Source organism: Alexandromys fortis, unplaced genomic scaffold (genome assembly GCF_014885135.2).
Source record: "Alexandromys fortis isolate MF-2015 unplaced genomic scaffold, M_Fortis_MF-2015_v1.1 scaffold_26, whole genome shotgun sequence".
Classification (NCBI taxonomy): Eukaryota; Metazoa; Chordata; class Mammalia; order Rodentia; family Cricetidae; genus Alexandromys; species Alexandromys fortis.
In genome coordinates, this window is record NW_026067894.1 from 8570945 (window position 1) to 8584485 (window position 13541).

General features: G+C 45.2%; 1 protein-coding gene across 3 annotated transcripts in view; it reads right to left on the reverse strand.

Moving 5' to 3' along the window:
• The window catches only part of Wasf2 (WASP family member 2), an 89505-nt gene that overhangs the window by 9380 nt on the left and 66584 nt on the right, over nt 1-13541 (reverse strand). For all 3 annotated transcript variants that reach the window (XM_050150399.1, XM_050150390.1, XM_050150383.1), the window contains exons 3-6: nt 5317-5451; nt 4663-4816; nt 1734-1851; nt 608-738 (exon numbers count right to left, since the gene is read on the reverse strand). In XM_050150399.1, coding sequence (XP_050006356.1) covers nt 608-738; nt 1734-1851; nt 4663-4816; nt 5317-5451 — 538 coding nt within the window. The remainder of the gene's footprint in view (nt 1-607; nt 739-1733; nt 1852-4662; nt 4817-5316; nt 5452-13541) is intronic.

The following is a 13541-nucleotide window of genomic DNA, read 5'->3' on the forward strand; positions in this document are numbered from 1 at the left end:
TCTTCAGCACAACCTTCTTGTGTGCTCTGGAAGCAAAGGACTCCCAAGACCATTTTTCCTGCTCTTTCAATCTTCCTCTGAGGCCTTAGGTATACTGGTTTCCGGCAGAATAACAGCACTAAAACATGGGCCTTCCCTGTCAGCCCACTTTAGTCACTTCATCTGAATCGCTGAGTCTCTTGCCTTACTTAGAAATTTCATCACCAGATGGACACTCTGAGTAGTCGGCTACGGCTGGTCTAAAGGCAGTGAGATACTGCCATCGACTGCTCACAGTCAGTTACAAACTGACTCCTGCTCCACAGGCCCCTCTCACTACCACACTTGACTAGTTAAAAAAAAAAAAAAAGTAGTTAACTTAAGAGTGGTATTGGCCTAAACCCAACAGCTGGATTTTAAAGGGTGTGGAAGGTATCATGGCAGGCTGTGGTGGAGTACGCCTTTAATCCCAGCATGCTGGAGGTAGAGGCAGGCAGATCTCTGTGAGTTCAAGGCCAGCCTGGCCTACGAGAGCTAGTTCCAGGACAGCCAAAGCTGTTACTCAGAGAAACTCTGTCTTGAAAAAACAAAAACAAAACGAAAACAAAACAGAAAACCCATCACCTACCCAGAAGGTCCCAGTTTTTCTTTGGATTCGACAAATTCTTGTCCCATCTTCATTTTCTCCCACTCTTCCTTACGTGTCTTGATTTTGCGTGGGTTTACATTCCCTCTATTTGGATTATCTTTCTTTTCTTTCTATAATAAAAAAGGACAGAAAGCCTTTGTAAAACACTTTCTAAAGGGCTTCATTAAAATTCTACCCATCTCCGTGGACACACTCACGAGATGATTTGCCTAGACAACACATGATAACAGCAGAATTTACAGAATTACCAGGTTTGCAGTGACCTGAGGCCGTCTAATTCAAACCACCTCCCAGGTAAAACATTTGCTCAGTTTCACACACAGGAACCCTGAGCAGAAAGGAGGGCTAGCCAGCCACCTCTCCGGTAGCTGCCACACCTCGTTAGGCACTCTTGTAAACACTTATTTGTTATTTGCTGTGCCACAAAGGTCAGTTAAGGGACGAGGATTGACCGCTCTAGAGATCTGGGGCAGAGAGAAGGAAACAGTTAAAAAACAAAACTAAACTAAAACCAATGAAGGATTTTCCAGCTCCCGCAGCTGCACTAGCCTCCAGTACTCTCTTGGGCCTGCTGACAGCCATGCTAATGGGATTGTGAGGTCAGTGCTGGCAGGTCACAAAGCACCAGGAGCCTAAAGAGAGAGAAGCATCTCTACAAACCAGGCAGCCCCTGGCTTCACCCACACAGTAGTGAAGGGGTTAATCTTCTGCTGTAAACCAAATATTGCAGAACATGGGGCTTGTCACTGAGAAATGAGCTGCAAAACCGGCAGGGATGGGACCAGGCTAGCAGAGTGTCCAGCAGAGTCAGGTGCAAATTGCAAGAAAAATAAATGATGAATAGAAAAGTCAATTTCTGAAACTCACTCAAATATACTCAATTGTTAATAGTACCCAGGGGAACAAGCACATTTTTGGTGTGATTTATACTTTCTCTTCCTGGTGGTGTTTGGTGTGGACACATTCCTTTTCTTTTTTAAGAGTTTTACCTGGCATCCAAGCAAGCAGCCACTTGGAATTACTTCACATAAGACTGGCTTCCTTTTCATCCCCCCTCCACAATCGTGCCTACTGATGTGTAGAACAGAGGCCCCTTTCCCCTCACCCTATGCTTTCTCTTCTCTTTCATGATATCCTTGGTGTCCTGCAGCATCTTCTCCTTCCAAAGATCAAAGAAGTAGGAAGGATTGGTGTAGAATTTGAGTGCCTCTTTCCCATCATCCCTGGATAGAAACGAAGACAAGTAGCTGTCAGTAGAGAGATGAGCTCCCACCCGAATCCAATATTCCAACACCAACCAGTTAGCAGTTTTTACGCTACAGAACCATGAAACCATTTATATTGATTGCGTATCTCCTCTCTCGCATGGATTCTCAATGGCCCCGAATGGTGTCCCTCAACTCCTCACAGACCTTTGCCGCACCTTCAATTCCCATACAGGAATGTGCATGGTCAGAGCGAGAACAGGCTAGAGCAGGAACTCTGATTATTTTGATCATCTGCAGGGTCACAGACAGCTCCCTAAAGATAGCTGGATACTGTGTACCTCTAAGGAGATTTCTATCACTGGTTCCCCTTTCCTATCCATTCCCCAGAACTCTGTAGGAAGCACTGAGGTCTTCCACCAACCTGAAACCCGTGCTCTCTACACACAGATAAGGAGCACACTGCTAGTTCTTGCTCCCTTCCAGAGCAGCTCAGTGCCCAATACCAATCCAAGGGGACCCACTGAACACAATCGCCAACTCTTTATTTTTTTTTAAAGATTTATTTATTTATTATGTATATAGTGTTCTGGCACCAAATCTCATTATAGATTGTGAGCCATCATGTGGTTGCTGAGAACTGAACTCAGGACCCCTGGAAGAGCAGCCAGTGCTCTTAACCTCTGAGCCATCTCTCCAGCCCTCGCCAACTCTTTAAAAACCACAAGGTCTACTCGGAGGCAGAGGCAGGTGGATCTCTTGAGTTCAAGGTTAGCCTGGTCTACGGAGTGAGTTCCAGGACAGCCAGGGCTACACAGAGAAACCTCATCTCAAAAAGTCCAAACCAAAACCAAACCAAACAAACAGACAAACAACAACAACAAAAACAAAGTTGGAACCCAGGACTGGTGGTACACATCTACAATCCTGGCCCTCAGGAGGCAGGGAGAGGTGCGTCAGGAGTTCAAGCCCAAACAAAAAACCCCACAAAAAGCTGATTCCGAGGCCAGCCTGGTGTATATAACAAGTTCCAAGACAGCCAGGACTACATAGGGAGATTCTGTCACAAAAATAAAATAAAATACAAACAAACAAAAACTCCTAAAGGCAATTCTACTTGTCTCTCAAAATACACAGAATGCAGTTCTAAATCAAACACTAATAATTCCTTTTAAAAAATGCTTGAGATTTATTTTCATTTAATTTATGTGTACACGTGTCTCTATGAATGTATATATACGTGTGTAGGTGCCCACAAAGGCCAGAATGAGATCCCCTGAAGCTATAGTTACAGGCATTTTGAGCTGCCTGATGCAGTGCTGGGAACTGAACTTGGTCTTCTGCAAGAACAGTAAATTGTTCCTTTTTAAAAAGATTTTATTTATTTATCATGTATACAGAGTTTTGCCTGCACATATACATGCAGGCCAGCAGAGGGCACCAGATCTCATTACAGATGGTTGTGAGCCACCATGTGGTTGCTGGGAATTGAACTCAGAACCTCTGGAAGAGCAGCCAGTGCTCTTAACTGCTAAGTCATCTCTCCAGCTCCGCAGCAAATGTCAAGCTATCTCTCCAGGCTCTGACACTAATAATTTCTTTATTAACCAAATCTTGTGAGTTAGACCATTGTTTGTTTCTGTTAGGCTAAATCTAAATAACTAAGACGAGATACTAATTCTGGTATTTTGTGTCTAAAAAAAGAAAATACTGTTTTCAGAAGGATGAAATATCTCAATATTATCCGTTTATTCTATCCCACCACACAAATGCTATATCATATCCCTTTCAGTATTATGAGGTATGTCAATCCTTTCTATCATACAACTCTATCCAAACTCAATCAGACTAAGACATGGCAGCCACAGGGACAAGCAAGACTTCATATAAGAGTAACAAAGGGCAGATACTCTGAGCCTCTTCTCTATCTGCATGAGAAGCTACCAAGTTCCTAGCTGATGCTCTCTGAACAGGCCAGTGTCCTTGACTCACAGAGCTCTCTCTCTCTCTCTCTCTCTCTCTCTCTCTCTCTCTCTCACACACACACACACACACACACACACACACACACACACACACACGCTGTTTTGCAGTGTGCCCATGTCTGACAGACAACGTCCACCTCCAGCTACTTGTAATTACTTTTACCTGTCCCAAAGTTATTTATGGATACAAGCAAAATAAATATTCACTTTCTACTGCTGTTTAGTTGGTCTGTGTATGATGACAATATTACCAAATCACCAGAGGGGAGGACTTAAAGTCATGTTTAAGGCTACCTTCCTTTTCCCCTGTCTATCTACAGCAAGGTAGGTCCTTGCAGAAATATCTAAAAGGTGTACAAAATGAAGGACTGACACTCACATGGAAGGACGCCACCTACTCCCCATGCTCAGGAAGGCCCTTTCCAGCCTAGAGCAGCCGATCTGAGGCTGCTTCCACCAACTTGCCCAAACATCTGGGAATCTAGAGTTTTCCCAGTAAGTAGAAGCCCTGCTAGAATGTAGCCCTTGGGAATCCATGCTGAAGAACTGCCTGCTAACAAGTCCTTTTGCTTCTGGAATAACTAACTTCCTTGGATGGAATCCAGATGGATTAGCTTTTACCAAATTAAAGTCTGCAGCCTGCACCGTGACGGCAAACTTTCAGTATACATAGATGCAGCATGACTTTCAGAGCGCAAGCGAGGGAACTGTCTCTGCTGCCGTAAGCACCACCGGGGCAGACCCCAAGCTCAGTAAGATTCTCTGATATAAACATTCTGATCAGATATGTTAGACAATGCAGTGTTTTTAATCACAGACACCCCCAACAAGGGAGAGCTCTTACCTGTAAGGACTTAGATTGTTGAGAGGCGGAGGAGCGTCACAGCTGTTATAGGTTTCTAGAACAGGCACTGGCAGAGAATTTCTGTCAAAAAGCTTCTGGTCTTGGGTGGTAGAGCTTCTGAAGGCCTTCCGAGTGTTGATTCCTTGTAGTGACACTAAGAGAAGATGGAAGGCATTAGAAAATGGACGACAGGCTGTTTGAGCAAACCCTGAGTCACACCAGTCGGAGAGGCCTCAGCTGCTGCGTTTCTTGGCTGCAGCCGTCTGCAGCCAGGTTTTTCCCTCCCCCTCTGGGGAAGCCCCACAGGCTGTCAGCAGCCCAGCCATTTCACGACTGAACAGAATGAAGCAACACAAAGGTTTACTATGTGGCCAGATCTCGCAGGCCTCGCTTTAGGTGAACGAATCCTCCACATACTTTTAAGGTAGCAAACAGTACTGAGGGAAAGGAGGTTAGAGAACAAGAGAACTCGGGAATGGGAGAAAGGGAGTGTGGCAGAGTTAAAAAGGTCTCTTTACACCATCTAGGCTGATGTCACCTCAAAGCAGAACTGTACCAGTCTCTCTGATTTCGCTCCTTGCGTTTTAACAAACCAGGGGCAGAATTCTCAGACACTGCTCAGCAGAGCCTGCAGCTCTGGCTCAGCCTTCTTACCTTCTTCTTCCTTGGGATCCAGCTGAGTGACTTTAACTTGTACTCGGTCAACTCGCTCAGCAAGGGAGTTTACCCGGGAGGCAAAGGCACTTGCCTGAGTACAAATCTCTCCGAAAATGTCCTCTGCATATTTACCTAGAAGAGCAAAGAGACCAAGTCACCTAGTGCATAGGAATGACAGAAACACAAACCAGTGACCAAAGAGTGTACCATCCACCAAACACACATGCGAGATATTCGCCATGGCCTTGGCAGTCTGCGTGTATATAGTCCATAACTAATAGAACCTTCTTGGCAAATTCTGAACAAACACAAATTCAAAGCAGGCTGAACAAAATCAAAAGGTATAATGTCAACAAATTAGTCCTGGAAGAGCAGACAGTATATGCAAACATTTGTCCCCAGCTCTTAGCCCCTCCTATTCTGCAAAGTACCTTGTGAAATGGCTCGAGAGCAGACTGAGAGTTAAGAGGAGCTACCAGGTGTCCGTGATTAATACACTAGATAGGAAATTACTTCCTCAGTAGGATTTCAAAAGTCCACTGCAAACCAGGATGAGGGTATCTCTAAGGAGCCTGAACTTATCTGCACCCCACACAAAAATGCAGAACTGTTTCTAAGGGTGCAAAGGTCACCTTCCGTCCTCTAACCCACAACTTTCAAAGTCTTTGCTCTAGGTTACAATCCTTCAAATCTACACCCCAGGGAACAAGTGAAAAGCTGAAATGTTCAAGTCCTCCCTAAAAAACAACATACACTGGTCTTTTTCCACAACGTATCGCTTTTTAAAACAAGAAAGAGTTCTGTACTTTCAACCCTGAATGCAAGGAGAATTTGCAGCCAAAGAAATAGCAATTTGGCACCACCATATCGTTATTCTGAGCCACGAGGTCCTTTCTCAGTAGGAATGGAAAGAGGTAGCAATGGACAAATTATCATCTCAGGTTTTTTTTTATTCACAAGGCAATGGCGGACATAAGTTTAGGTTAGGACTGCCCAACCTAAAGATATTCGGAGTCCTATTTAAAGTAAGACCTCACCTTTTTCTAAGCTTCTAAACTCAGTACATACTTGAGGGGGGAATTAGGCTAACTCAGTCTGAAAGGCCAAAACCACACCCTCAGGGTGAACTACAGCCAACCTTCCCAGTGGAGCCCAGAGAACAAGGCATGGGGAATTGGTGGTGAATCTGAGTTGACGAGGAGTTTCTAACCCAGTGTACTGCACGGTCCCATGCAGCAACAACAAAGGCAAATTCCTGCGCTCAAAGGACTCAGAATGGCCAACAAGCTGCATTTCTGCTCTGCGTGTAAAGGATCCTATTTGATCTCCATTATTGATATGGCAGTGTTCCTGATCGACCAAGTAATGAAAAGTGTATTTGGAAAAAACAAAGCAAAGACATATACAACATTATGCATAGAAAATAGATGAGCCTTAAAAATACCCAACGATGGTGGCTTACACCTGTAACCTGAGCACTTGAGAAGTCAAGGAAGACTGCTGTTAGTTCAAGGCCAGTCAGGGCTACATAGTGAAACCCTGTCTCAAAACAAAACAAAAATTCAACTGGTCTGGCAGAAAAGAAAAAACAAGTCAAATTGTCTTTCTGTCTCCAAGAGAGGACTCAGAATTTCTGTTCCTCAGTAGAGAGGGACATCAAGTAAAATCTCAAAAAGGACCTCAATATACAAAATTGGCATTCTTTTTTTCCTCTTTTTGAGATGGGGGGGGGGGTCTCACTGTGTAGCCCTGGCTAGCCCAGAACTTGCTGTGTAGAACAGAACTTTGAAAGCCTCAGTTAGAGATGAGAAAGTGGCCTTTTCACCACTAGAAGCAGCTCTGCATCTGTGTCAGAGGTGGGTAAGTTCAGGCCCCTGAGAGATGCCCTATCTTGGTTTGAAATTCTACTAAGCAATTTCTCATCTAGTGTATTAATCATGGACAACACAAGATAGTTCTTCTCCAGAGCCATCATACAAGGTCTTTTTGAACTCAAGAGATTTATCTACCTGTCTCTGCTTTCCAAGTGGGAAGATTGAAGGTACATGCCCAATTTTCCTCTTCTTCCTGTTCCCACTCATTCACCCGCAGACAGGGTTTCTCTATGTAGCCCTGGCTATCATAGAACTCACACTGTAGACCAGGCTGGCCTTGAACTCTGCCTGCCTCTGCTACCTGGGTGCTGAGATTAAAGGTGTGTGGTACCAACCCCAGTGCTCCTCTTCCCGTTTTTAAAGAGCAAGTAAGGCAGGTAAGGTGAAGTCTTTCCCACTGAAACATCGGGTCAGGCCCTGGGCAGACTCAGAATCACACTTTGAGAAATGGAAAGAGTAGTGGGTTTCAAACCAGAAGACCTGGAGTGTTATGTCTCAGAATTTTATTTTTAGACAGTGTCTCTCTGCATTCCCCTGTTTGGTTTCAAATTCACATAACAGACCAGGCTGGCCTCAAACTTGCCAAGAGCTCATCCTTTTCTTCCTCAGTGTCCGATCACTAGTGCACCCACTATACCTGGCCTATGCCAGTGTACTTCCTTTTAATATTTATTTTTATTCATGTGTATGTGTTTCTACATGTTAGTATGCACATGGGCATGTGGGTACCCACAGAGGCCAGATGAGGGTGCCAGCTCTCTTGGAACTGGAGCTAGAGGAGGTTGTAAGCCACCACATGGGTGCAGGGAAGCAACTCTGGTTTTCAGTAAGAACTGCAACTGCAGGCTAGGTGGTGATGGCACACACCTGTAGTTCCTGCAGAGGCAGGTGGATCTCTGTGAGCTCAAGGCCAACACGGTTTACAGAATGAGTTCCAGGAAAGCTACTCAGAGAAATTCTGTCTTAAAAAACAAAAACAGAACCAGAAGTGTTGTATTTTGTTCGTTCTGTAGCTTTGTTGTGTAGCTTTGGTTGGCCTCAAATTCACAAAGACTCACTTGCCTTTGCTTTGAGGGTGCTGGGATTAAAGGGGTGCACCACCAAATTTGGGTGCAACAAATACTCCTAAGAGCCAAGCCATCTCTCCAGCCCCTGTGTACTTTGTAGGAAGTCACAATCTCTCAAATTTGGTCTCACCTGTGTACTAGGGACTGTGAAGTTACTAGAAAGATTAAATAAGCTGTTACAACGAACTTCTTTCTTATGTCATTCAGCCACGGAGACAATTTTTAGGAGTTCAACTATTTAAGCCAGCATGAATCCCTGAGTCTGACCTGGTCTGTGGGATATATTGGGAGTTACTGGGGCATGTGGGAGGGGGAATCTGGGGTGTAGTCGATGTGATCAAGATACACTGTTTACATACATGAAATTGTAAAAGAAAATTAAGACTTTTTGTTGCTTTTTCCTTTTTTTATTTATTTTATTGATATTTATTGAGTTCTACATTTTTATCTGCTCCCCTCCCTGCCTCTCCCCTACTCCCTTCAATCCTCCCCCAAGGTCCCCATGCTCCCAATTTATTCAGGAGATCTTGTATTTTTCTACTTTCTACTCCCCATGTAGATTAGATCTATGAAGTCTCTCTTAGTGTCTGCATTGTTGTCTAAGTTCTCTGGGATTGTGGTTTTTAGGCTGGCTTTCTTTGCTTTATGTTTAAAAACCACCTATGAGTGAGTATATGTGATAATTGTCTTTCTGTGTCTGGGTTACCTCACTCAAAATAATGTTTCCTAGCTCCATCCATTTGTCTGCAAAATTCAAGCTGTCACTATTTTTTTCTGCTGTGTAGTTTTCCACTGTGTAAATGTACCACATTTTTCTTATCTATTCTTTGGTTGAGGGACATTTAGGTTGCTTCCAGGTTCTAGCTATGACAAATAAAGCTGCTATGAACATAGTTGAGCACATGTCCTTGTGGCACAATTGAGCATCCTTTGGATATATACCCATAAGTGGTATTATTGGGTCTTGAGGAAGGTTGTTTCCTAATTTTCTGAGAAATCACCACACGGACATTCAAAGGGGTTGTAGCAGCCTGAACTCCCACCAGCAATGCAGGAGTGTTCCCTTTTCCCCACAACCTCTCCAGCATAAGTTGTCATCAGTGTTTTTGATCTTGGCCAGGTGTAAGATGGAATCTCAGAGTTGTTTTGATTTACATTTCTCTGATGACTAAGGACATTGAAGTTGTTGTTTTTTCAAGACAGGGTTTCTCTGTGTAGCTTTGGGACCTGTTCTGGAACCCACTCTGTAGACCAGGCTGACCTCAAATTCAGAGATCCGCCTGCCTCTGCCTCTGAAGTGTTGACATTAAAGACATGTGCCACCACTACCCAGTCAATTAAAAGACATTCTAGTAAAAAAACTATAATTTAGTAAAAGAAACACAAATAATTTGTATTATGGGGAGTGTAATGCTATTATTTGTAAGAGCAAGAGCATCTAGTACTCAGACAGGGACCAATACCACACCGATGACAACGGGGTGGAAGTATCAAAGGATGTGGTCTAGAAGCCAGGCATGGTGGCACAGCTTTTAATCCCAGCACTAGGAGGCGAAGGCAGAGAATTCTTGCCTGTGGAGGTCACAGGAAAACCTTTGAGCCGGGCGGGGGTGGCGCACGCCTTTAATCCCAGCACTTGGGAGGCAGAGACAGGTGGATCTCTGTGAGTTCGAGACCAGCCTGGTCTACAGAGCTAGTTCCAGGACAGGCTCCAAAACCACAGAGAAACCCTGTCTCGAAAAACAAAAAACAAACAAACAAAAAAAACAAAAACAAAAAAGAAAACCTTTGAGCTGGTTCTCTCCTATTATGAGGGTTCCAGGAACTAGACTCAGGCTGCTGGTCTTGGCAGCAACCACCTTTACCCATAGAGTCATCTCATTGGTCCTCCCTTCTCTACTTTAAAAAGAATTTTATTTGAATATTGTAAAACGGGAGATGGCTACAGAAGAATGGAAAGGAAGCCAGAACTTGAAGAAGCCTTTACACAAGGCCAAAGAATTTATATACTATCGTATTTGGGAGATGAAGGCCAAGGTAAACCTGGACAACTTAACAAGACCCCGTCTCAAAATCAAAAAGGTAAAAATAAAAGAGCTATGTATGGATACAGCTCATGTATGTATGTATGTATGTATGTATGTATGTATGTATGTATACAGCTCAGTGGTAGTAGGAGAGCAAGAGGAGGAAGATGAAGATGAGCAGGGAAAATTTTGTTTACATATTAATGAACAACCTTTTTTTAAAATTCCAAGGCTAGGTTAGGCACAGTGGTTTGCTTGCAGAATTGGCACTTAGGAGGTGAAGGCAGGAAGATCTGGAGTATAATGTTATCCGTGGCTACACATCTAGATGAAGGACAACCTGAAGACCTACGCTGTCAGAGATACTGATCGTGCCTGGCTGAAGAAGGACGACATGTGATGTCAACTGCAGCGGATCAGAATGCCTGGCTGTTGGGAGGGTTTATAAGTTTTCCCCATTGTTAAATAAACGAGTCTGCTGTGTGTCTCCTACCTGACTCCCAGTGTCTGAGAAGTTGACTCTGCGTCTTCTCATCCCCGCCCCCAAGGAAGACGTTAGGACCCAGCAACATCTGGCACCCGGAACAGGGACTACTAACATAGGTTGTGAGCTCACCTGGTCAGACTCCTTTTTCATTCCAGCTATAATTTTTGTTTTGCCCAGAACAGGGTCTAGTCATCTTCCTCTCCTCACTCGCAGTTCTGCACAGTGACCCCACGACAGTGTGTTTTGGTGAAAAGGTCCCTCAGCAAGTAAGCACTGGGACCCCATCCTTCCCTTCTTTTGTGTTGTCTGTCATGTTTGTCTGCCCATTCGGTTAGGAATGGCACATTTTTTTCTGTTTTGGTTCACGCAGTGTCTCCAAATCAGGGCTGACTCCTAGGATGCAGAAGCAAGGCTTGGCTCCCGAACACTGTCCCTCGTTTGGAGACAGTGTGGGCATTCGCTGTGGCCTAAACCACACAAGTCCCCCACCATCACTAGATATAAAAGTCTGATAGTTTCCCACCCCTGTTCACTGTTGATTGCCTGCTGTCCCCCACAGAGGGATGCTGATATGCAGGACAGAGTGACCTGTTATCTGTGGAAGTGCCACATTCACCTCAGTGGGGAGAAGTGAGCTGCGGAGCAGCATGGGAAATGAGGCCCTAGAGGCCAGTGCTGGCCAGGCTTGAGGTCTCAGGGGTGCTGTCTGAGCCGTGGGTGTAGGTGACACTCCTAGGTGTGGCATCAGAGGTAATAGGCTTCCCTAGCCTGGTGTGCAAGACCTTCTGGTGCCTGGCTTCCCACATGTGAGCAGCAAAGGCATCCTCCCTGGCGCAGGCCACAGCACACAGGCCACAGTGAAGGCTCTCGGCCCCTCTTGGACCTCCGCTGAGCTGTGTGCCTGTCATCTGAGCCGCTGCTTCTTCCAGTGCTTCTGTGCTTCCAGATGGTCCTGACAGGTCTGTGACCCAGAAGACCTCACAGCAGTGCATGGAGGGAGGCCTCGGGCCGGCCTTGGGTTTCAGCAGCCTGTTCAAGAACAGTAGCCTATTGCTGGTAAAGTTGGGTCCCAGAGCCTGAGGCCTGAATCACCCCAGGGGTCCGAACCCACTGGAACCATCCCAGGTGCCTGCTGCTTCTGTGGGGCCTGCTGGGACTTCAGTGGGTAGTAGGAGCGGTGGCAGCTTGTGCCTGGCCATCAGAGAGAGGCTGCGGCAGGCTGCTCTGGTGTGTCCTCATAGCTCCTGTCCCCTTTGACTCTCAGCAGCTGGTAGGTGGACACAGCAGTGGCCACAGGTTTGTGCTGCTACTGCTGCTGGTCTATGCCCTTGGCTACCTGGGGCTGATCTTCAGTTAGGTGCTTCTCATCTGACGCTGCGAAAGGCCAGCCTCCTGAGTCGTGTGCTGGCACTTTGGATGACGAGGAGCAAGCCGTATGCTTTGGGGTGCATGCCTGCAATTTGCCTGCCTGGGTTCATCTTCCAGACACCAGAAGAGTAGAATGGCTAAGACAGACGGTAAAGCTCATGTGGTCTTTACTGGTCAATTTATAGAGACGCTCTTTTGAGAAACCATAGAACCAGAGTTCAATGATGTAAGGTTTATATTGAAAATGTAGACAAAGGAAAAATTATTCTTGACCTTCAGATTAGTATTGTAGGAAATTGTGAAAATGATTTGGAGATCAAATAATATTTGTGTAGAGCTGGGGTGAAAAGTGTTCGGATTCATGGGGCAATGGTGATCCTAGAGCCCTTAACTGGTGACATGCCTTTAGTCGGAGCACCGTCCACCTCCTTCCCATTCCTGGACTGGATGGTTTATCAGATACTATCATTTTGGATATCATATCAAACTGACAGTCACAAAACAAGATCTCATCAGGGCTCCCTGCACTTCCTTACAGCCCCATGCAGCCCCCTCCTCCACTCCCATCCCTAATGCCACTCAGAGGACTGAGCTCAGGTACCTGTCATGTATTAGATCTCACTAAACATCTATATCTCTTTACTTCTCAGAAAAGTCGTAGTCCCGACTCAATTAAAAATCAAAGCTGGCTTTAGATTTGGAGCATGGCTCTCTCATTCTTTAAACCCAACATGTTGTTAGAAGAAAAATTCAGAGTTTCTGTCTCACATAAGAGCCACCTGGTGTGGGACAGAAGAAAACCAAAAGTCTAGGGACTATTGTTGTTAAAACTGTTATCTCCCCAAAATTCTATTTCTCTTTTTGACTCTTTAGTACCTTTTTTTGGTTAAGCAACTTAAGTATATATTAACAGACTGATAGGTAGGTAGGTAGGTAAGTAGGTAGATATGACATGTATAGTTAGTAGAATATTATTACATTTTTCATATGTCTATGCGTCTACATGTATGGCTCTGCCTATGCCTCTCAACAACTCAATAACTTTCTGGGTTCCTGGAGGACTTCCCACACCACTGGCAAACCCCACAATCCACAGGCACAAGCCACTGTGGAGAGACCAACAGAGCTCTCAAGGAGCTATTGGCCAGGACTATCTTGCCAGAGACTAGAAGAGGTCCTCATCTGTCCTTAACAGAGGTCCTTTTCTATATGAACTTTTTTAGATTTGATGACAGGGAGCTCAATCCAGCTTACAAGCACTGGGCAACTCTGCCAAGGAACACACCCCTGCCCCTGGGGAAATGGAGAGATCCTATCTCCCTCCTGCCCCCGTAACCCGTGGGAGAGGGTGTGCTTGTGTTTTCCCTCAGGCTGCCACAACAGGTCCCAGTAAGAGATA